This window comes from Gymnoscopelus braueri, assembly GCF_963280865.1.
Source record: "Gymnoscopelus braueri genome assembly, chromosome: 10".
In the NCBI taxonomy this organism is placed as follows: domain Eukaryota; kingdom Metazoa; phylum Chordata; class Actinopteri; order Myctophiformes; family Myctophidae; genus Gymnoscopelus; species Gymnoscopelus braueri.
In genome coordinates, this window is record NC_137611.1 from 25,717,619 (window position 1) to 25,741,688 (window position 24,070).

At 39.7% G+C, this 24,070-nt stretch overlaps 2 protein-coding genes across 3 annotated transcripts in view; both read left to right on the forward strand.

The window, feature by feature from the left end:
• The window catches only part of st18 (ST18 C2H2C-type zinc finger transcription factor), a gene marked incomplete at its 5' end in the record, with an annotated part of 45,963 nt that extends 38,323 nt beyond the window's left edge, over window positions 1-7,640 (forward strand). Inside the window, 11 exons of the mRNA XM_080440086.1 lie at window positions 555-797; window positions 1,727-1,839; window positions 3,014-3,076; window positions 3,504-3,572; window positions 3,812-3,874; window positions 4,324-4,404; window positions 5,952-6,173; window positions 6,354-6,442; window positions 6,896-6,999; window positions 7,090-7,236; window positions 7,365-7,640. Of these exons, the coding sequence (XP_080296212.1) occupies window positions 555-797; window positions 1,727-1,839; window positions 3,014-3,076; window positions 3,504-3,572; window positions 3,812-3,874; window positions 4,324-4,404; window positions 5,952-6,173; window positions 6,354-6,442; window positions 6,896-6,999; window positions 7,090-7,236; window positions 7,365-7,505 (1,335 nt within the window). The 3' untranslated portion in view covers window positions 7,506-7,640. The remainder of the gene's footprint in view (window positions 1-554; window positions 798-1,726; window positions 1,840-3,013; window positions 3,077-3,503; window positions 3,573-3,811; window positions 3,875-4,323; window positions 4,405-5,951; window positions 6,174-6,353; window positions 6,443-6,895; window positions 7,000-7,089; window positions 7,237-7,364) is intronic.
• Window positions 7,641-13,038: 5,398 nt separating this feature from the next.
• On the forward strand, window positions 13,039-23,936 carry pcmtd1 (protein-L-isoaspartate (D-aspartate) O-methyltransferase domain containing 1). Of its 2 annotated transcripts, none has more exons than XM_080440919.1 (6): window positions 13,039-13,188; window positions 19,506-19,976; window positions 20,287-20,389; window positions 20,672-20,843; window positions 22,840-22,963; window positions 23,308-23,936. In XM_080440919.1, the coding sequence occupies exons 2-6, from the start codon at window positions 19,670-19,672 to the stop codon at window positions 23,697-23,699; spliced, it is 1,098 nt and encodes a 365-aa protein (XP_080297045.1). In that variant the 5' UTR covers window positions 13,039-13,188; window positions 19,506-19,669; the 3' UTR covers window positions 23,700-23,936. The 2 variants fall into 2 exon arrangements, with proteins under 2 accessions (XP_080297045.1, XP_080297044.1); XM_080440918.1 differs by having other exon boundaries at window positions 13,039-13,184.
• Window positions 23,937-24,070: the final 134 nt, after the last annotated feature.

The window sequence follows — 24,070 nt, forward strand, 5'->3', positions numbered from 1 at the left end:
TTAGATCATCACTTATTTCAATATAATGTATGTTCCACTGAGCATTACATTTTTAAAATGTGTCATGCAAAATTGTAGGCTTTCAAAATAACCTTTTCATAATCAGCATCATCATCATGTTTTTTATGAAGAGTATTGCTGTTTTAGTATTTACATTATAGTATAGTATGTATGTTTTTCTGATTCATATGGATTTCTTCTACCTTTCTACCTGGGATCATATAATGAATGCTTTATGCATAGACCTTCATGAGGCATGGATACCCGATGAAGGTCTATGTGACCGTAACACTGTGAAACAGTGAATTAAATATTGAGAACTTTATTTTTCAGTGTGTGTGGATATTCCTTATTTTTTATAATTACTTCTTTATCCTGCACCTGAACCCAATTGACCATAATCACATGGCAGACATTTTCTCTTACTTCATACTCGGGGGCTTCCCAACCCCTGAGTATGAAGTTAGAGCAAAATGGCCACCGTATAAATATAGACAAGGCGGTTGAATGTACACACCAGTGACCTTATTCCTTTGTGTTGATTAAATGTTTAGGACACACCCATTGAGGTGGATGAAAATGGGACCTTGGACTTGAGCATGAAAAAATGCAAGATGGAGAATGTGAAAGCCCACACACAGATGCCTTCAGAAGACCGGCTCTCTTCTCCTGAGTCCACCATGTCCAAGGCAGGGAGTATGCTCATCAACCCTGCCTTCTATCAGGCCCTGTGTGAGAGAGACTGCTGGGAGAGCCCCATCCCCATCAACTTCAGTAAAGCACAACTTTTGCAAGAGGTAAAATCACAGTATATTCCTTATGAATAAGGGACACCCTGAGACTATTCATAAAATAATAAGATGTACAGCATGCTAAGCATAACAGCAAGTAACTGATGCAAAAAGAGCTTGATGGATGGAAAGAGGTGCTATGCTGTCATCTAGTTTATATTAGTTTTCAGTCACAGCTGCTAAAGACAATGACAGCCTTTGTGTGACTCAGTAATGAAGAGGTAAGATGGACAAGAACACTAAGAACAAGAATCTAACAAGGATTCTGGAGGATTTTTCACAGATAGTACACACTCTAAATATTTCAATAAGTTGTCAGAGACCAGTATTACTACATTTCACTGAAATAAGCTCCCCAGTGCCAAGTACAACAAGAATAGACCACTCAAATAGAAATTATCATCTTCTTCTCTCACATCTTGCAAATCTAAGAATCTGTGACATATAGTATTTATACCGGGGACATGGACCAAGCCGGGGCCTTTAGAATGTTCCCAAGGGCCCCCAGGGGGATTTTAATCTGGGCTTCGGGTCTCTGTTTCTTTTATTCTTTTCTTTTTATAGGTGGGATCCGTTTTTATGCTTGATATCAAGAAGCCTCATGTCTGACCTGCTTCTAAATCATATACAGCATCTGGTGGCTACAGAATCTTGTCTTTGGAAATAAAAGGAAATCTAAATGTCATGGCTGTACATCATAAATACTGTAGGGATTAACTATGACTTTAAATGGATGTATGGTTTACTACAGTATAAGTATCCTTAAGCATAATCGCTTTGCCTTGCACTCTAACCCCAGGGCTTGTGTTTTAAGAGCATTAAGTGGGACTTTCGATTGATTATTCACTTTTAGGTCATTGCGGATCATGATCAAGTCTGAAGATTCAAATAACAATGTGCACTAGTTTAAGGAGACATATTTATTTGTTTTTCAGCAGGAGGACCTTGATGAGGCTTCCCTGGAGGACCAACATTATCACGATAACGGCAGCATGCTCTCCCCCAAATCCAAGCTGCTATTACGAGACGCTAAGAAGGAACTAATGAGGTATGATGCAGTGTTAAATATTGGGTTTTATTTTAAAGGGGAGGAGTAGAAATCTTGTGGCATCTTCACTCAGTCATCCGTGAATAATGAGATGTTCCCTTTAAAAAGGTCAGTGGACAGATGGCCAGTATTAATAACAAAAGTGTAATTCCAGACAAGACCTTTGCTCAGTAGGACAGTTTACTGTGAGTGAAAGCAGTGTTTCTCAAATGGGGGTGCATGTACCCCTAGCGGTACGCAGAGGTACTACAGGAGGTTATGGGAGAGAAAGTGGAAAATGGAAGAATTTATTTTATGTTTAGACTACTGATAAAACATTGACAAACTTTGTGAACCTGCTGAGCTGTGTAAAAGTAACACTTGACTAGCACAACTATTATTGAATAGAAAGCAATATGTATTGCTTTCTAGTTTCTATTAGTAGTCAGTTAAAGGGGTCAGTTAAAGGGAAAAAGCAGGGAAACGGGGTACTGAAGCAAATAAAGTTTCAGAACTACTGAGTTAAAGCACACTGAAACTCACTGTCCGCATTCTGTCCTGTTGCCCCATGATATATCACATATCGTTTTGACTGATATGTCTGCAGGTTCATATGGAGAAGAAATGTATCTAATTAAAAAGTGAGTTTTTACCTGTACGTACTGTACTACACAAGCTTGCAGCTCTTGACTCTTGTAGCTAGAGTGCATGTTCTGCTGGGTATACTCTTGAGATTCACCCCACAAGAGGGTAGGCCTGTCTAGATTCCACAGCACAGCATACCTCTGCCTCCCCTTTTCCACTGCATTCAGAAATATTGCAACATTGAATATTACGCAATATAATATAATTTTCTACTAAATTTCTCTGCTGTACTAACTCTTACCACAGTGTCCATTAACCACTTAAGCCCTATGTATACTTTGTCTTAGGACAAATGTGAAAAAAAGCAGATCTACAAACCCACAACGCATCACATTGCGACACTTTGTGAGCTTGTAGATCTGCTATTTTCTTTAAAGATTATAGATGTTTTGGATTTCTTTTTAAATTCGCTTAATTTCCCCAAAATAGGGACATCAGGTTGAAAGTGGTTAAAACGAGGTCTTTCTGAAAAGATACAATACAATAAAAGGTGTGGCACAATCATGATGAGCATACTTCGCTATGTATTAAACGCTTCTTTCCTCTGCAGCTGTCCAACCCCAGGCTGTGATGGCAGTGGCCACGTTACAGGAAATTATGCATCGCATCGAAGGTAGTGTAATTAATTACACACTCATTAGCACCAGCCAGAGGATATATGGACTGGGATAACAATGTCGATGTTTTAATGTTGATCATTATTACTGTTTAAAACCTGCGTTAGGAGCTCATATGATCGGCAATTATACCCTCTGTCATTCTTTTAATTGTTGATGTTTTATGAAGATAGAGCAGAATTGTGTTCCCAAAATAATTTCCTCCATGGGGTCTATACTTGGTCCCATCCTCCAAAATAGCAGATACAAGTCTCAATGTGTTACTTTGTGACCTGTTGTGAGCTTGTAGATCAGCAATTTTCTGTGAATGTTTGCCCACAATAAGGACGTTAGGCTTCATGTGGTTGTATACCGCCCTCTGTCCTCAAGATCAGCAGGGCTGGACCAACAGTGCATTGAAATGACTGCTATCTCTTTATCTAGTGTTTCTGGATGTCCCCTGGCCGACAAGACACTCAAATCACTGATGGCAGCCAACTCTCAGGAATTAAAGTACGTGCCCTGAGTCTAACTTCTGTGATTTGTGATAGATCGTTCACCTTATGAGAGCTACATTATCTTTCAGCTTCCGTCCACGCTGTCCTTTGCTTAGATTACATGGAATATTAGTCTAATTAACATGAACTTGCTGAGTGTTTGTATAACTTCTATGCATATTAACAGCACGCTGTTGTCCCAGTCTTTTCTATAATAAGATACGCCTGGCCTCTGTGTCTCCTCTCAACCTGCAGGTGCCCAACACCTGGCTGTGACGGATCTGGGCATGTTACTGGGAACTATGCTTCGCACAGAAGGTATCCTGTCTGACCAGATTGCAGAAAAAACAATAAGTAATTAGAACTGAGCACAAATTATATTTGTCTGAAGCATGGCAGAAGTTTTGTATTCTGTAATACAAATAAATGTAGCCAATGTGTTAGTCCATATATACAGTACAGTATACATTAAGCGTTACAATCTATCCTGTGTTGCATTCTCTTTTGCATTAGCACTGTATCCTATACTTATTTTATTAGAACACAAAGAATGGGCCACAATGCAAATGCAGGATATATGCATGATAGGGGACCTCTGCAATGGCAAGTGACAGATATCGTGTTATGGAAAGTTTGTATTTCCGAAATACATGCATACATAAACACACTATATGTTTCACAGAACGAAAGTGTTGATTTAAGCCATGACTAGTTGTTAAATGGTCCTTTGTTCCCTTTGTTTCCCAACGTCTCCAATCATTGTTTAGTCTGTCAGGATGTCCACGTGCCAGAAAGGGAGGTTTTAAGCTCACACCAAACAAGGATGAAAAAGAAGAACAAGAAATGAAGTAAGAGAGACTATCGCGCCATATAGTGTTACTAGCTTAAAAATAAAACAACAGGGGGGGGGGGGGGGGGGGGTCATGAAACGATCTTATTGCTCTCAACAAAGCGTATTATACCTGGAAGCCATTAAGTTAAACAAAGGAAATAATATTTCTCTTCTCCCAACATTAGTGAATTATTTTCTAAGGATTAACAACATGTTTATAGGGCATGTTTCAGGCTTTTGCGTTTTGTCCTATTGGCTGAATGGAATATCTGGCTTATCACTCTTTTGACTGAGTGCTTTCTTTGTAATTATAGTATTCATTGTCATATGAAGAAAATGTTGAAAGGCTTCTGTGCCTTTGCACTCAGTCGAAGCTTAATCATTCTAGTCGTTGTCTCTGCAATAGGGTTATTGGGAGAAAAAAAAAGAAAAATAATAATGTAATTGATTTGCTGCTTAAATCCAAAGTCAGATATAGGAAACCTTGTTTACTTATACATCTGGACACTGATTATAATTTTTTTCTTTTTAATTACTAATGCAAGGCCTGAGCGTAGGAATTAAACTGGCATAGATCTCATAAACATTAAAGAGAGAAAGGGAGAGAAGGGGAGGGGGCAGTGCATCAAACCTACTGTACATCTATAGTGTCCCTAGATTATTGTAAATAGTGGGCCATATGGCATGCTTCTATTGTCCTGGTGCCTAGCATCGAGCTACCTACCTGTGGTAGATGTAAGTAATGGGACTGATGCTGTTTTGTCCTCTAAGTGCTGTTTCTCTGTCGAGTAATAAAGTGCTGAAACAGGCTTTTCGCGGCGGCACTCTACTGTATGTGTGCCATTTGTATCATCTCGCACAACCTTTCACCTTTATCAATAAGGGAAGGGTGAGCAACCTCAAAATTACATTCTTTCACATGAGGGGACGCATGACAATTATCTGTAATTCATGTCACCCCATTACTGACCCACAGAAAACAGATGTGGAAATGCAATTACCAAACTCTTAATGATATTCAGCAAGAATCGTTCGTCTGTTTTCAAGCACAAACATCAATAAGCCCACAATGTACATGTATGTATTCAACAAAGCAGTATTTGTGCTTCCTAAAGTTTTTGTGGATTAGCAAGTTGTTGTTAGAATGATTACTTGCGTCCATTTCTAGTTTTGTTGACTTTATTTTTAATCAGCTTTTGGCAGGATTAATCAACGTAATGGTTAAATGAATCTTCCGGTCTAGTTATGGAGAGGTTTTTATGAACTCAGAGAATTAATTGATTTACTGGTTATGCGCTCTTGTATTCCTTGTAGTTTTAAGTTAAACAATTTAAATACAAGTAGCCTAATATTTTTGTATTCGATTTTACTTAATGAACCCTCTTATCAATTTAGTGGTCATAATCATTGCAAAACATAAAACAGCTGCAAAATCTTGAGTTTACGCAACATTTTGCTCATGAATGACCTGGATTTTACAGGTAATTTATGCTGTGTACACTATGCAATAATAGCACAACAAAAAATACACCAAATCTGACATCTTGATTCTGTCTCTGATAGATGTCCAGTAATTGGATGTGATGGCCAGGGCCATGTATCAGGCAAATACACATCCCACCGCAGGGCAGGGAGTTGTCCCCTTGCTGCCAAAATGCAGAAGGAGTCCCCCATCAATGGACTGGCCTTTCCCTGGAAGTCCAATAAGCAAGAACTGCCCCACTGTCCCTTGCCTGGATGCAATGGCCTTGGACATGCCAATAATGTTTTTGTCACACACAGAAGGTGAGGCCACCCCTCCTTCATTTTGTGTCTGAACGATACAATACAATACAGCTGGCAACAGAATTGCATTCTCACAACCGTTAACCTCCTTCAATATTTCTGTTGAACTTTTAACAAATCATCATATCAAACATCATATTATCTCACTTAACTTTTGTTTGCTTTTTTCTTTTGATTTAGCTTGTCTGGTTGCCCTCTGAATGCTCAGAGTATCAAGAAAAAGCAGTCTGGAGAAGAGATGATGACCATCAAACTGAAAGCCAGTAGTGGTAAGCTGTTTTGAAGTGGTTTAACAACGTGTGCTCTAGCCATGTTATTATAGTTTTACATTTTTCATTAGTTTCAGTGTTTTTTTGTAGTGTAGTTTTTTATTAATAATGGATTAGTGAGGGGCAAGATTCAGAAGGGTAGATCTACAAGCTCACAACGTGTCACGACCTCACCTGTGAACTTGCTCCGAGTATAGAGCCCTGGGGGACTAGCTAGCTTGGCATGGCCAGACTAATATCACCACAGCAATTTTTTTTTGCTGTGTCAGATTCGTCTGGTTTCCAGGCTACTGGTGGACCACGGTCAACTAATAAGGTTTAAGTGGTTAAAGCACTTGTATGTGAATTAATTTCACTTAATGAAAGCATTTGAGGCTCCAGAGTAATTTATTCTTAGAAAAGAAGCAGGATTCACAGTTTGTAGTATGACGAAAAGTCTGTCGTTTCACTCAGGTGTTGAAAACAAAGACGATGTCCATCACTTGGATCACGAAATAAACGAGCTCAATGAATCTAACCTGAAGATAGAAGCTGACATGGTGCAGCTTCAAACCCAGGTAAATATCCACACTGAGAAGACAGCTCGAAATGCCATAAATTGAGATTCTGGCTTCCTCAAGTTTACAAGGTTCCTTCCTCTCCGAAAGCAGATCTCATCGATGGAATGTAACCTGAAGACAATTGAGGAAGAAAACAAGATGATCGAACAGCACAATGACAGCCTTCTGAAGGAGCTTGCTCGCCTCAGCCAAGCTCTCATTAACAGTCTAACAGATATTCAGCTGCCTCAAATGGTACAGTAAGCCTCATCCACATTCTCCACCTCAAATTATGTGATTGTTGCATCCCTAGAAATACACATTCTATGCATTGTCATTATGCTGTGCATGTTTACTAATAGCCAAACATGTTTTTGTTGCAGGGGCCCATCAGTGAGCATAATTTTGAAGCCTATGTGAACACATTAACTGATATGTACAACAACTCGGAGCATGAATACTCTCCGGAGTGCAAGGCCCTCTTGGATAATATCAAACAAGCTATTAAGGGCATCCATGTTTAAGCTGTAGAGCTACCAAGAGGTATCTTTGACTTGGAATAATGGCACTAGATAGCTCTATTTTACTGAAGAGTGCTGGCTAGGCTGCATACAGTATATAAGACAAGGCTTTTGGAAATGTGTTCGAAATGTCCTCGTAAATACACTGCACTGAGAAAATTACCAGCCAGATTTGTAATGCTTACTGTTTCTGAATTCACTTGATATGTGTTTCCTGGTGAGATTTTTACCCCTCTTGCACTTAATTATTTTGTATGGTTTGCTTGATTTGAATCTGTACCTGTTCATGTCATATTATTGCTATTTATTATATTTGTTCATCAATGTATTTATTTCCTTTTTTAATTTATTTCTAATTGTAAATGCTTAATATTGAGAAATCTGTTGACTTTCTGCACATTGTAAATTACATTGAAGCACATTCCAGTTTCAATCATGGCTTACTTTCGCCATCTAGTGTTGAATAACTTATCAGCCCAGAAGTATAATACCCTTAAAAAAGTCCACCAAAATTACCAAGCATTAATATTTTTGAGTGTGCTTTTGCTTTCTATTCTTTATTGAAAACTGAATGTATGGCAAGACAAAGTGAACGCTAGGATAAAAAAAAAAATGCAATGCACTTGTACTGTACATTTTCTTATCCAATAACTCTGAAGGCTGAATGCAACCAGGAAGTGTCACTGATCTCCTATCAAAATGCAACATTATTTATTTTATTCAGTGACCCGAATGTCCGATTTAATTTAGCATCTAATGTGTCACTACTAGATTAGTCAAACTGACAGCACAAAGAAAATCAAAATCCACTTTGTCAAGATGTATTTCTTTTACTTGAGATATATAGATATTAAACTGCCTTCTGTGCACACATTTAAGAGTGTGCCTATAGTATGTGCCTAAATGTATATGAATTCATACAATATACAGTGCTCTGTTTTGTGGTAGGACAGTATTACGTGGATGGTGTCTAATTTATTATACAGTACAATTATTTTGAAAGGAGAAAATATTCCTATAATGACTGTTCAAGTTACAATGTCTCAGTAGCTGTAATCTTAAAGTCAGGTTTTTAAACATTACCACTGAAAGAGAAAAGTCTAGTGTTTATTTTAAGTTTCGTTAGCATGGGGAAAGAGAGCATGGAGTGATTTATAACGGCTACTGAAACAATTCAGTTATATTTTACTACCGTTTACCTTATACTGTTTCTCGGCCTTCCCATTTCCTCAAGTTTTACAGTATGAATATTTCTGTAACTCCTGCAGATTTGAACAGTAGCTACTTGAATCCCCAGCCCATTATCACTACAACTAGTATTTCAACATTTCAGTTTCAAGCGAGTTATAAGTTTCATGTTCTAAATGCAAAAAAAGAAAAGAAAAGATACAAATCAAAGATAAGTGATATTTGTTGGTTAATGACTTGTTTATTTGCATAAATTGCACTTTTAATTTTGTATGTCATTTCCTCATACTACCCTCGACTTCAACAAACAAAAAGAGAATAGGAATCAAAGAAAGATGTGGGAAATTACATTTTTGTTGCTGTATGTATGTGACTCAAATTTACACAAGGTTAATAACAAGAGGGGAAAAAGGTATTGATCAATTATCAAACAGGCAAATTAAAACTGAGTTGTATATCCTTCTACTGTATGTGTAAATGACAAAATGTAACAGCAAAAGAGCCAAATTACAGAAGATGAAATGAAGTTGCTTCTAATTACCCTGTTTTTTAGCCAAATACTCAGTATGTTTTAAAGAATTTAAATATTTTAAAATGGAATCACATTCTTTCAACATAATAATGTATCTATAATTTATCATATTTAATTCCTATACCACACATTGTTTGCTCAGGAAGTTTTGTGAATAATATTTTTTTTCCCTGTTAGTATTTGACGTTTTGTAATGTGAAATGGGTTTTTGTGGAACGATATTAGTATGATATGAAATTGTAATGTATTTTCTTTTCTTTTACATTAAAATGTAATGCTTTTTCAGTTGAGGTAGTTTGTAAATTGAAACTTCCTATTACTTTTACTATTTCATAATGAGCAGATATGCGCTGTGTTGTACAGTTTGTGTATGGTAGAAATAAACTTTTCAAATGGTTGTGTGTTTGTTAAAACAAACAAGTGATGCCTCACAGTTCAAATCTCCTCACCCTCAACAGTTCCAGGAACAAGCTTTCATTTCAGTAGGTCTTACCGCCACCTGGTGGGGAATATTAAGAAGACAAGCCTTCTTGCAAAGCTTGATAAATTCCATAGTGGTACAATGAATAAATACAAATCAAGTGATGTACTGTATAGAATAGTGCCATACTGTACTCCACAATGTTCTTTATTCACATGAAGAAATCTTCCAATAGCAATCTTCCTATGCCTTGCAGATTGTGCAAAATTCATTCTAAAGGAAATCAAAAACAAACCATTCAATATATTTTTTTGGCGCTATTTCCATATTCATCCATTGTTTTATCATGTGAAATTAAAATACATACACATACACACACACAAAACAGAAATCACATCAAATGTAAAAACTGTGCTTCGATCTAATTTAAAAAACATTGTTACAGTTTGAAGCAGAAATGTTGATATAAGGGTAATAATGCTGATAGTACATTAGTCAGATATTGTATATGTCTACCAAAGGGCAATCAACACACACACAATGCAAACCACGTAATTTGCATCACAGCATGAGAGACATGGCTGATTCCTAATCTAGCAGTTTTGTTACTGTGTGTGCGTGTGCGTGTGTGTGTGTGCACGTGTGTGTAGGGGGGATTATCAACAGTAGTTATCAACAGTAACCTGACAACTTCACAACTATACAATCTTGGGACCTGACCTCAGCACCCTGTTACCTCTTATGACTGCCGATGTGATGCGAAGTGAGAGTGTGGTCTTCTAGCCAACACCAACTGGGGATTCCTGAATCGCTGCCCTCCACACCCTCATGTCTAGCATCAGGGTCTTGAGCTCTGCAGTGTTGTTAGTTCCACTGTCGCACCGCAGTGCATCTAGGTAGGTGGTGCGCCTCTTTCCTTTCCTTGGCTGTGCTGTGGGTTGGCTCCCACCACCTGATTCGGATGGTGCTCCCACAGTGTCAGTTTGCTTGCCATTAGTTCCGGGTGCCTGACGCAGCCTCATCCTTCTCTCTCTGACCTTGTCTGTGACCCGTGGTAGGTCCCTGTAGACACCATATGACACCTAGTGCCATTCGTAGCATTCTTGTGTACACGCTATCCAGGGCCTTTGTGCTGTGAGGGTCCATCATGTCTCAACCCCATAAAGCAGTACTGACTCCACTGTAGCTACAAACAGCCGCCCTTGAGCTCTTCTCCCATGTCAGATTTCCACACTCTCCTCATCCCATGCCAAGTGCCCTCCGGACCTTAAGATCCTGTCCGTTGAAGCAGTCCAGGCCCCGAGATGTTTTGAAGACCTCGACATATATGACCTATGACTTCCATGTTTGGCTGAAGTTCCAGTACTTTTATCTCATGGCATGTGAACTTGATGAACTTGGAGAAAGTGCTTCAAAATGTTTAGTTCTCCAGTGCTGTGTTTGGTTTGCATAGTGAATAATTAATGAAGTCAGGGGTTCTGCTTTAGTACTAAGTTACCTATGGGCTATGGCTTGACAGACATTAACATTGCTTCATTTTATGTAGGTATTACACACTGGGGTAATACATAAAATGCAATACATATAGTTAAATGTAATGCATATAAATAATGCAATCATATAATTTATATACAGTATATATATATAGGCCTACAGAGAGAGAGAGAGAGAGAGAGAGAGAGAGAGAGAGAGAGAGAGAGAGAGAGAGAGAGAGAGAGAGAGAGAGAGAGATTGTGTGTCTCAAAGGCTCACTGATAAGGCTATGTGTATATGATGAATAAGTTAATGGTGAACGAAATACACCTATAACTCTTGAACTGTATCTAGGCCAAAACGTAAATCTGCCTGTTACAGCGCCACCATGAGGCTGATTTGAAAAATGTAGGGTGGCATTTCTTCCTCCTTGGCCTAGTGGGGATGTGCGTACAAAGTTTCATCTTTTAATTATTATCATTACAAACTAATAAAATAACCCTTGTTGTAAAAAAAACAAAGTTGTCCTTTAACAGACCTTATTGAATTGTACTTCGCTGTGCCTGTCTTTGCAAACTGTTAATTAAGTATTCAATCAATCAATCAATCAATCAATCAATCAATCAATGCGTTTTAAAAACGGTAGCCTATATCTGCTTTTGTATAAAGTGGCGAACTCAGTCAGCGCTGCTGTCCATACCTGCATGCTGCAACACTAAGATAACCATGTGTCACCAAAATTTGGTCCTTGCAGCAGTCTAAATTTAGAGTACATGGGCAATGGGCATATGAAAGGTTGTGTGAGGTTATGAGGTAGGCTGTATTTTCCATGAGCTTGCTAATTGATGTATGCATGCAGCAGGCGTTGATATGCTTTTCACCGTTGGTTACTAGCCTTAGATCAAGACTATGTACATTTTTTTGTGTTCTTTTTTCTGATTTGATGTATTGTTGTTTTTCTTTTTTTCTGCTTTTTACCTGTGCAGCACTTTGGTCAACTAACGTTGCGTAAAAATGTGCTATATAAATAAAGTTTGATTGATTGATTGATTGATCATAGATGTATTTTACTTTATTTTTACTTCGTATCTACTATAGTCTTGGCTAGCACCCCCCAGTGCGTCCTGCACTTTCACCAGTAAAGCCCGTACTTCTCCGTACATGTGCAAAGAAAATATAAAAGGTACTTACCCGGTTGCCCCAAATGTTAACTCACGCTTCGGAGTCTTTGTGCAATGTATTAGTCCATACTTTTCAATAGATATGTGTTTTAATCCCGTCTGCGGCCAAAGGCCATTTTTTCCCTTCGTTTATTTCCTGTTTACGTTGAGTGTAATTCCGGATTTCACCGGATGCGTCCCGTCACTACCGCCCATTGAGAAACACAGGGAACTTCCGACAGAATCCAACACAGACGGGATTAAAACATTTCTTTATTGAAAACTATGGACTAATACATTGCACAAAGACTCCGGGCCGCTAGTTAACATTTGGGGCAACCGGGTAAGCTCCTTATATATTCTTTTTGTACATGTACGGAGAAGTACGGGCTTTACTGGTGAAAGTGCAGGACGTACTGGAGGGTGCTAGCCAAGACTATCGTAGATATAAAATGTCAAAATCGATAAAATCTATGATGGTCATACAAATACATCTATGCATTGGTCCAAGGCTAAGTTGGTTACCAACTTAAGGACTGAACTGATCACTTTTTCAAGATGAGTCTCTTATCTATACTTCAGCGTAGAAGTATATTTACTCCAATTTAAAATAAACACATGATGCACACAGATAGACTGACCAATGACCATATTCCAGTACTCGCAGGGGAGGAGGAACGTTAGCTCTATCAATATTTTTTGCAAACCACGTGATCTGTGTTTACATCCTCTCAGCTGTTCTTTCCTCCACTTGGCCGCGGTAAGCAACCGATCTCAGATCAGCTGTGTACAGACTACAGTCCGTTGTTGTCACTTTAACGCTGTCTGTCTGTGGACGTTGTTGTCAACCGAACCACTTCATCCATTTAACATTACAGAGAGTTGATGCGACGACACAGCGTTGTATCGTAAGTATGTTTCAAATGAGTGTTGGTACCGACTTAGTAAATGTTTTTTTTTTTTTTTAGTTTTTGGTGTTGTTGTGGCATGTCAGAAATGTATACTTTGTTTACAACACGCGGTTGAACGTTTGGTTTTATTAGACGAGAGTGTTGTTTCGTAGACAGGTTGTTATCTAACGCCGTTTCTTCCAACCTGCTTTGTCTGTGTGTGTTGACGGTGATGGCGCACACAGGCCCGCACGGCACAGCACAGCCAGAGCCAGTGTTGCCATGTCCGCTTATTATAAGCTACTTTGGCTTGTTTTTCTGTGATGTTGCTAATGAATATTGGTTGTTGCTGTTTTGGGCTTGTTTCTAAAACGTAGTTGCTTATTTGGGCTTGCTTCCAATTTTTTAAAATGATTATTAAACCAGTGGTTATGAGTCGGTCTCAAATATTCCCATACATGTTTTGTGCCAGGGTCCAGGAGCATTTGTGTTGTTAGAATGTTTCAAAAATATTCCAAATATTCCACATTTTATAGCAAGAATTTTTGAAAACGGCAGATCTACAAGCTCACAACGCGTCGCCATGATGCGACTATAGGCCACAAGTGCTCATAGTTGCTTCTTTTGGGCTTGCTTTCACAGACCTGGTTCCTTATTTCTCTTACAAGATCTGGCAACAGTGGCCCGCACACACAGCACAGCACACAGGCTAATGTTAGCCAGGTTTAAAGGATCATTTTATAGCATCCCTCGCACGAGTGTGGCTATTGCTCTTTATAAATATCTAAATATAACTGGTGGGGAAAACTGTGTCGATACTTTTCCCCACCTCGGTTTAAAGTACGTATTTTTTTTGAGCGAAAGGCTCGTACGACGAAGTATAAACGCACACACTATATATTAAATCCTAAAGTTAACGTTGGTTAGCGTTATTAAGAGCCGAATAAACGGTCCGCTTTTCTCCACTTTTTTGACGCTCGTCGATCCAACTGTTAAGGGAGAAATAAAGCAAGCCTTTTGTTTTCGAGCTCTGGACGCTATTATAAACATTAAAACGCTCATTTGCATAGAGATTACATTAAACAAAAGCTAAGACTGCAGACTAAGAAAAGCTAATTGTTTTGCTTTTCTTAGTCTGCATGGGGCTTAACTTTTATTACATTCTAGCTACGGTTTCCACTGTCATTTGTGCGCGTGAGCTTCCTTTTTGGTGCAGTTTTTTTTGTTGTTGGACAACTTAGAGCGTTAAATGCGATCTTGCTGGAGTATTTTTTTTTTACAACATCACCATAAGCTGGATGTCTGCCATGGTGTGTTGTTATTGTGGAACTCAACTGAGTGAACTGACTGACCTGGCATGAACCATTGTGCATATAATGTGATATGATATGTATGTCAGCCAAGAGAGAAGAGCCAACAGACCTGTTCAACTGCTGGCTGTTAAAAGAAAGCAGTGTTGCCTTGTCCGCTTATTATAAGTGACTTGGGGCTTATTTTTCTGTGAAGTTGCTTGTAAATATTGGTGGCTGCGGTTTTTTTGGTCTTGTTTCTAAAGTGTAGTTGATTATTTGGGGCTTGCTTCAATTTTTTATTTTTATTTTAACCAGTGGTTCTCAAATATTTTCATGATGGACCCCCAAATTAATATGTATTTGTCCCTATAACTCCCATCTGAAAATGTTTTGTGCCAGCCCAGGGAGCCCGCATACCAGATTTGTGTTGTTAGAATGTTGCAAAAATCATCCAAATATTCTAAATTTTATTTCAAGATGTTTTTTGAAAATAGCAGATCTACACGTTGTAAGCTTGTAGATCGGCTATTTTCAATGTATACAGTATATACAGTTTTAAATGCTCATAATTGCCCTAGTTGTTTCTTTTGGGCTTATTGTCCTAGACCTGGTTGCTTATTTCTCCCCCCCCAATCTGGCAACACTGAAATAAATCTTCATCGCACTGCAGCCAGCGATCACTGCACAGCATTAGTGGTGGGGGGGGGGGCAAAATATAATAAAGCTCACACCTCTGTCAATATCTCTCGATTTATGAACGGCAGAGTGAGTTTGCAAGTTACAGACAATAGTGATTGTGCACAGACGACACTAGCGTGCGTTTCATGAAATCCCTGTTATTGTTTTGTTCTCCCAACATCCTCAAACGCAGTGGGAAGAAGCAGCTCAGCGCTATGATTGGCTGAAGAGCTCTACTCTGTGTGGCAACTGTAGCACATGACCTGCTGATAAGATGATTGGTTTGGCAAACTGTCAGTCATAATGCCGAGAAATGAAGAAACATCTGCTAAAGCCAAGACATTACAGTAGGCCAGTCAGTGGTTCTCAACCTGTGGGTCCCCACATGATTTTAGAGGGGTCCCCAGATGACAGTGAAATGACAATTAAGACCTTTTTATTACCTTTAAAAAAAGAAAGAAAGGAAAGAAAAAGACCATTACTGCATCAAAAGTAATCGGCAAACTATACAATCAAAACTGATCAAACATTGGCCAAATTGTCAAATTATATACGCCTTGCAATGCGAGGCGGTTTGAGCTTGTAGATTGGCTATTTTTACAATATTTATCTGTGGAACTGAGTCAAACAAAATTAATGCCTCAACTCATACAATTCCAAGTGCTTGTCAGGTTGGGGGGTCCCAGTTCAATTATGATTATTTGGGGGGGGTCGCAGCTTGAAAAGGTTGAGAACCACTGCAATAGGCTATAGTTGAGACTTGAGAGAGTGTCCGCACTTGTGTTGCCAGGCACTGCAGAAACTTCCCTGCTCCGTTTGATTTAAGCAGCAGAAAGTCTTTGCAGAAAATATTTGCTGCTGAAAATCAACTGAGTATATGCCTGGACACAACAGCCATCATCACTTCAGTTGTACCAACATTAATGAAGTGGCAGCCAAAATTATACATGTAAATTTCTGTTGTCCATAGATCATTATGCATCCCTCCTACGGGTCATGCCCAGGTTATTGAGTTTCAGCAGTGTAGTGTGCACCTTCTTGCATTTCCCAGGGATCTGTTTACATGTTTTGGCAGCAAGCTTGCTCAATGAGCTGTCCCCAGCGCACAGTCAGATAGCAGACAGTCACTCTAGGCATGGCATGTATGCTCACTCTATATACAGTTTGTCTGGTGGGTCAACCGAGGCCATCCTAGTTTAGTTCAGGCTACAGCTACAGGAGAAATGCTATTACCTAGCTAGCAATCTGGGAACCCAAAGCCAAATGAGAATGGAAAGACAGCGCCCTCTGCTGTTTGTACTATCTCATGTTGGCTCTGGGACAATGACGACGCAGCACACGTGCGCAAAGGAAACCGGGGTTTTAGTATGCCTTCACGCTCCACTTCCGGGTGGTGCGACTATGTTTTCATTCCCACTAACAATATTTCTACACGGAACACTAACACCACTTCTCCCAGAGAACATGGATCGTTTTGGTTATAAGCCCACTTGTTTCTATGATGAAAGAGCAAGTTAAAATGTGAATATCTTTCCGTGGTTTTGTCTGCTCCGCGGACGCCATTGTTAAATTAGTTTCGGCTTGTTTCGAGTAGAGCAGAATCTGTTGAGAGATTACCTAGCTAGTTGTTGATTGGCCTTTGAGGTGAGCGTGAATAATGACCTCTGTGGATTAAAATTGGTAAAACTGTATTGCAATGCCCAGAAGCAATTTACCTGTAAAATACATTTCCTGACCCAATTTTGCTGACTTTTATTTTGCAACTGAAAACTTAAAGGACTATGTATTACAGGGATGGCAGAGGGGGGGATAAGTAGGACAAAAACACTGCTGTACTGTCACTGATGGTGAGACTGGACCAATGATGCTTTTGCGGAGAGAGAAAGGGAGGCCCAAATGGAAAAGTACTTCAACAAGCCCACCACTACGTCACCCCTGAATTTAATCTTTATTAGCTGAGTCAGATGTGGAGATGCTGAGGAGGCAGGGAGAAATTTCAAGAGTCGCCTCCCACTGCTGCATCTCTCATTCAAGGTTTTACAGATTAGCCATGCCGATTCATCAAACTCTGGCCTGTTATTTATTTATCAGATCATTCTGTATCAAGTCTTTGTAAATGTCCTCTCTTTTGCTATAGAGGCTTCTATAGCAAAGTGTGGATCAATAATGTATATGCTACCCAGTTAATCAGAATCCCATTGGTGCTTTGTTGGAAAGGTTACTGTGGTAACCGATTCGAAACATGAGAGAGACGGAGTGAGAGTTAGGCTTTGAGTCATGTTAAATTGATTATTGTGACTATTCTCTGTACCTTCACTTACTGAGTCACCAGGAACACGTCATTCAGCCAGATCTCATTTGAATTCATTTATTTCATATATTAATAGGTCATGCCAGTGTCTCATCTGAATTCATTAATTCCATACCGTCACTTCCATTTTGTGGGAAAGGTCATATCATTTATGTGACTGTTTACATTTAGCCACACTGTTGCTTATATTTACTTTTAACAATATATTCTATTATTAGTCGGCTCACTGTAACTGCCAAAAGTGTGTCATGTCAATCTTGTACTCGGTGTGTCCAGCATAGCTACTGGATGGGGAAGCTCTGGCGACTTTGCACTTTGAGGGGTGACAGCCTAAACACAGAGGGTGCTACAAGGCTTTCAGGTTTAAAAAAAAGAATTGGGCCAGTCAATCAGAAGACCCATCATTATGCTGGCTTAGCTTTATTTGTTTTTACACAGAACCAAACAAAGCGGGTGTAATTTCTTCACCCATGTATGGCTTTACATATGCCGGCGTTCCTGACTTGTGCGTCAGCGTGTAGTGTTGCTCTGTGGTGCTGTTTAAGATGACAGCTGTTGTTCTTAGATTCTAGGCTATATGTTTACTTGTAGCCTACGCATTTATTTGTCAAAATACTGGCACTGACTGACGTCGCAGCAGAACGCAGACACCAAAGCACTGAAGCATTTTCCTTCACCACCGACAAAAAGACAGCTTTTTTTTTTAAATAAGAAGAGCATGTTAAAGTGGTACAACCCATTCAGTTGATCATTCCAAAGTTACAAAACTCTCCATTAATCCATTTCTATCATTCACTTGCTCTCTTTTTCTCTCTCTCCCTCTCTCTCACACACAACTTGAGATGCCAACTGTTGTTTATACATTTACTGCTTAGCTATTTCATCAGATAGCTAAGCATTAATTGGCAAAATACAGATTCAGGCCTATTCATTTTAGAGTAATTGATTCAAATCTGCTGCTGTTGCCACTGTAAAGTCGGGACTGATGATTGTCTTGCCATTTTCGCACAAAATAAAAGCTGTTTATTTTTCCTTTGAAAATACTCTCTCTCTAATTCGGTTGGGTCAGGTTGTGAAAATAGATGCATCGAAGCAGGTCAAACAGTTGCATTTGAAATCATGATGTGGGTGCAGCCTGCAAGTAAAAAAGAAAGTGGTTTGAGGTAGAAGGGTGCACAGACCTTAGCCACACACCCTTCCCTTGCCATGCCGACTGTCTCTTTTATACAGAAGTCGATTCGGCTCTGTGACTACTGCCGCTGTTGGCTTAATGGTGGAACAGCAATGCCCTCATTCCCTGTACGCACTTTACGTCTTAGCAAATCTCAAAGTGCTACATTGCTTCATCAGGTGCCTTTGATTTTTTTTTGTATCAAAGGGACCTCCAATCATCTTTGTTTCGTGATGTAAATAATGCGACAGGCTGGAAGGAAGTAGGCTTCACCAGGTTGAACTTCCTTCCGGTACTTGATTTATGGTTAGTCACCCCTCGCAATGCATAGTCGGCAGGGTGGTTTCATGTTAGGAAGGTGCTTTGCTTTCGCCTATCTATTATTATTAAAAAATGTCCTGCATTTCTGCTTCATTATTTCGGAGTGAAAGAGAGACAGGAAAGGCGGGAGGGGCAGATGTAAAAAAATCGTATCTAAACGCTTAGTGACGCGCTATAAGCTTGTATATCTGCTGTTTACGCCATTTTTGGAAAATGTTTGAAAATGTATGAAAATCTTTCAACATGGAAACAATAATGGCGATTATGCAAAATATTATAATGATTTGGCTAAAGCCTCTCATGTTATTTGATTTTTCTCATAAAGGACAAAACGTACCAGCAACCATTGCTATAGCGTGGCACTTATGCCTTTTTTGTCTCTTGCATTGTGTGTGTGTGTGTGTGTGTGTGTGTGTGTGAGTGTGTATTTTGTTACCAACATAGTAAGCCAAGTTGTGGAAGAACACTCCTGTAGAGGTGTGCCAACACCACACCACCCTGACAGGTCTGAACAGATGCTTTTGAGGTTTATAATTCTAACTCATTTCTTGTTGTTTCTCTCTCAGTTCCCTAGTTCACTGGTCTCAACCATGATCTGAACCGACCTCAAAGGAGAAACACATGTAGGATCCTTCAACCATTTTCTAATATTCATGCCATTCTAAGACGATACTGCATCTCTCAACTTAAGGAAGGTCTTCCGTCCGCGCCATCTTTTTTTTTTTTCACCATGGGGGGAGCTGTGAGCGCTGGGGAGGACAATGACGACCTGATTGACAACCTGAAGGAGGCTCAGTATATTCGTACAGACAAAGTGGAGCAGGCCTTTCGGGCCATAGACCGCGGCGACTACTACCTGGATGACTACCGGGACAATGCCTACAAAGATCTAGCATGGAAGCATGGCAACATCCACTTGTCCGCCCCATGCATATACTCTGAGGTGATGGAGGCACTCAAACTGCAGCCAGGACTATCTTTCCTTAATCTGGGCAGTGGAACCGGCTACCTGAGCACAATGGTTGGCCTCATCGTAGGTAGGTGTAATATCACGTATGATTTCAGTGTTGTTTTCTTTTTTTTTATATGTATATTTTTTTATTTAGGAAGGACGAGGTACAAAAGTATCAATGTAAGCTACTGTACAATTAGTGCATGATTGTACTTCCATTTCTGTGTTGTGTTTTCAGTATGTGATATTTTAGAGAACATCTAGGTAAGCAAAGCTACTACTGTATTATTACAGTATGAGTCTACTAGTTATAACACTGATAATACTGCAAGAAGCGGTTCTGAAACAAACGAGAAGGTTGTAAACTAAATGTTTTGTTTTTTGCTCTTTTCTAGGGCCTTTCGGTGTGAACCATGGGGTTGAACTCCACAAGGATGTGGTTGAATATGCTAGAGAGAAACTGGATGACTTCATTAAGAATAGTGACAGCTTTGATAAGTGAGCAAATGCTTCATCAAATGCCACAAATGTTGCAATTTACGGAGGATGTAATGATGCGTGTATTCATAACACAATTAAGCACTATAGATAGCATGTCAATTTTCAGTTGTTTTTCTTTGCCTGAAGGCTTTGAATAACAAATGGCATACATTTGAAAGTATTTAATTCAGCTTGTTTGTTTCAAATGACTCAAAACTGTGATGATTAGATAAGGAATATTTTCCATGTTTATCTGATGCAGTTTTCTTTTCATTCTCCACTTGTGAATTGTCACTATAGGTTTGAATTCTGTGAGCCAGTCTTTGTGGTTGGAAATTGCCTTGAAATTTCGACGGATAGTCACCAATATGATCGCATCTATTGCGGAGCAGGAGTGCAGAAGGATCATGAAAATTACATGAAAGTGCTGCTCAACATTGGGGGCATACTGGTGATGCCTATAGAGGATCAGGTAAGCTGTGAGAAGCATGTGAAGAACATAGAATGAACATCATTGCTATACATTTTATTGGCCTGTGAGGAATTGCTTGGAGAGGTCCAGATGGGAAATGCCACCCCACAGGGCATCTTATTTTGAGGCTCTATAGATGTGATGTTGAAGCCATTGATCATATTCACACAGTGGCCGTTTCACTCTAATGTCATACTCGGGGAGGGTGTGAATATGGTCCATTGAGAACCATTTATCTGTGTCAAAAACAGCCTGTTGAATTCATTGTCCTCAGTGTCTAGTGTCAAACAGTGTCTGGTGTCAAATTAGATTTCCCACCATTCAGCATTTTCTTCAAAACACACCTTTTGCTACTATTCCTGGAGATTTTGTCCCAAACTCACACAAATTGCTACATATTATCTCTGCAGTCATGTGATAAAATGTGTCATTCCGATTTTTCATACTAGAGGTTCGGGCCGCTATGCAGCCCTCACATCTACGTCGCACTGCCGATCTGACCAATATCTGAGTCATATTGTCGGGGGCCTTGTCAGGTACCCATTGCACCCGTCTGTCTTTGTCCCTTTTGTGCCCATATATGGCCATCTCTATCTGTCAGTCCGTGTCCCTTTTATTATCAGTATATGCCCATATATTGGCATACCCATATAAGGGCATATCGGTTTGGATCGGCAATAAAAAGCCAAGAATCATGAACGCAATTGGAATCACATCGAGGCACATCTAAACAGTGAAGAGCTAAAAACAAGAACCAGGGGACCTGGTACTGCCAGACCCCTAGTGGTTGAAATCTGAATGGCCGCATGACGTGTGTCCCTTCTATGTCCCTTCTATGACGAAAGGGGGACAGACTTTTTTGGCCCGGGGCCGTGGGACAAAGTGACATACCATGTATGGAGAAAACAGATACAAAGCCTCATGTAAGCCCGACCCCTTGGGTCTGGCAAAAAAAAGAGAAGGTATTTCACTTATATCCATAAGGGGCACCACAAATGCTATAGGCTAAATGTCACTGTTTGTTGCAGAAACATGAGGTACAAATTATCTCGGGAGGCCTGTGACAATGGGGGTCAAACTAGGCTTATGATATATTATTATGCCTCTATAAATCGCACTTTCACATCTACCCATAGATGCACTACAAATGCAAAAAGTTGCACTGCATGTTTTATAAATGCAATTTCCCCTTGCAGCTTCCTCAGGTCCGGACTGCTGCAACCCACAACTTGCATAGCCCTGGCTATGCACCCTAGCCTGGTGGAGATATGCGCTCCATGGAGCGCCTCTTTCTAGTTCTCATATTGTCTTCACCAAAATAATAACAGAATATTCAGAATGGACAAAAACAGTAGATGACGTCACACCCTCATACCAAGGACTTGTGTTAGGTCTATTACATTTAGACTACCATCCCTCATTACTAATGCCATGCAAACATTTTAAAATAACACGATGGCAATAAATCACAATGGACCTCTGCAGGCAATATGAAGAATGACACAGTGAAAAAGACTTGGCCTGCATAACTTGTTAGGTAACATTCACATACATTATAGAGCCGCAAATAGCTCTGGATTATCAGCTTTGTAAGGTCACTGATGGGTATAATAGAATAGAAGAATTATAGTACACAACATGTATAGTACAGAACATGTTGGATGTTTGACTACAGAGAGACTGTAGGGCATGTGAGAGGGCATGTATAACATACTAGCAAGTTGGTAATATGCTGTATATGCCAGAAAGGAGCCTAACAATGTTGACAAAGAGATTTGGGGCAATGGGCTGTGGAAATCTTTGACAGCTCAAGAAAATGTTTAGCCGAACTGAAGCATTGCAGCTTCACTTCAGCTGTTATGGTAGATCACCTCAGTTTCCTATCCTAAAGTGGCACATATATCATATACTGATGGTGTGTTCTATGAAAATGTTCATACAGTATGTAGTCAAGTGTTGCTGTTAATAGTTTATGGTAAATTCTGTTTTGGTGTAGCTGACCCAGATAACCAGGACAGGCCAGTGCACTTGGGAGAGCAAAAACATCTTGGCTGTATCCTTCGCCCCCCTGGTCCAGCAGAGCAGAGCAGATGGAGACAAGCCTGATTCTGTTCAACTGCGTGAGTTTAAAACTCGATCCTTCAAAAACATAAAAGTTTCCAACTCTCTTAAAACATTTCTTTTTATTACTCTTTTTGATGTGTAAATTAGCCATTATTATTAATAGCACTTCAACTCAAAGTTGAGCGATAAGAGCTAGTGACTGTTGCTCAGACATAAAAGGCCTGCCCTGCAGGTGGCTTACAATTCCGATTATTCTTTTCCTTCAGATAGCAGTGGAAGTTTTTCTTCAGCTTTGGGCTGAGACAGTTGAAGGAACGACACAGACGTTTGGGTATTCATACTTCTTGTTAGCAGCCCCTATTGACGTCTTGTCCTATGTCATCCTGTGTCTTGCCCTCAGCCCCTGTGACAGTCAGGAGTCTTCAGGACCTGTCCCGGATCTACATACGTCGCACACTCAGAGCCCTGGCCGAGGAGGACGGTCAAGACATGGGGCTTGTGCAGAGAGTTCCCCAGAAGCGCAAACGCAGGCGTTGCCGGCGTCGACGCATCAGCACTTACGTTTTTGTGGGCAACCAGCTGATACCGCAAACTGTGGAGAGTGAGGAGGAGGAACAGACTGAGGAAAAACACAAGGAGGAGGAAAACCACAAGGAGGTGGAAGAGGAGGAGGAACGAGACATTGGTGATATCGAAATCCTCAAGCAAGTTAATGTGTTGAGAGAACAAATAATGGCTCTGCCTTTGCCCGAGTCGCTCAAGGCATATCTGCTGTATTACAGAGAGAAATGACTTGATTCACTTGATAACCATTCTTAATGGGTTCAGAGCCTGCTGAAATGCTTTTCCTCGCCCTTTTCAGTGAAGATGTAGCATAATTTCCATTTCTTTTTTATGGCAATGGAGAGAGACTTATAGATAAACTTGATAATGATGTTATGACTATCAAGAAAAAGTTGCTTTGTTTGTTTGTTTTGACTTAAGCTTTTGATTTGTATATCAAAAATCTATAAAAGAAAAAGAAATGTTTATCATGGAAATCCTTTCTGAAACCTGTTTTAAGATTCCGATTTTATCACAATGTTAATATTTCTGCACAAGTGTTGCAGACTGAAAATTGTATAAACAACAAAGTTCTTATTATATTTGTAAAAAATATATAT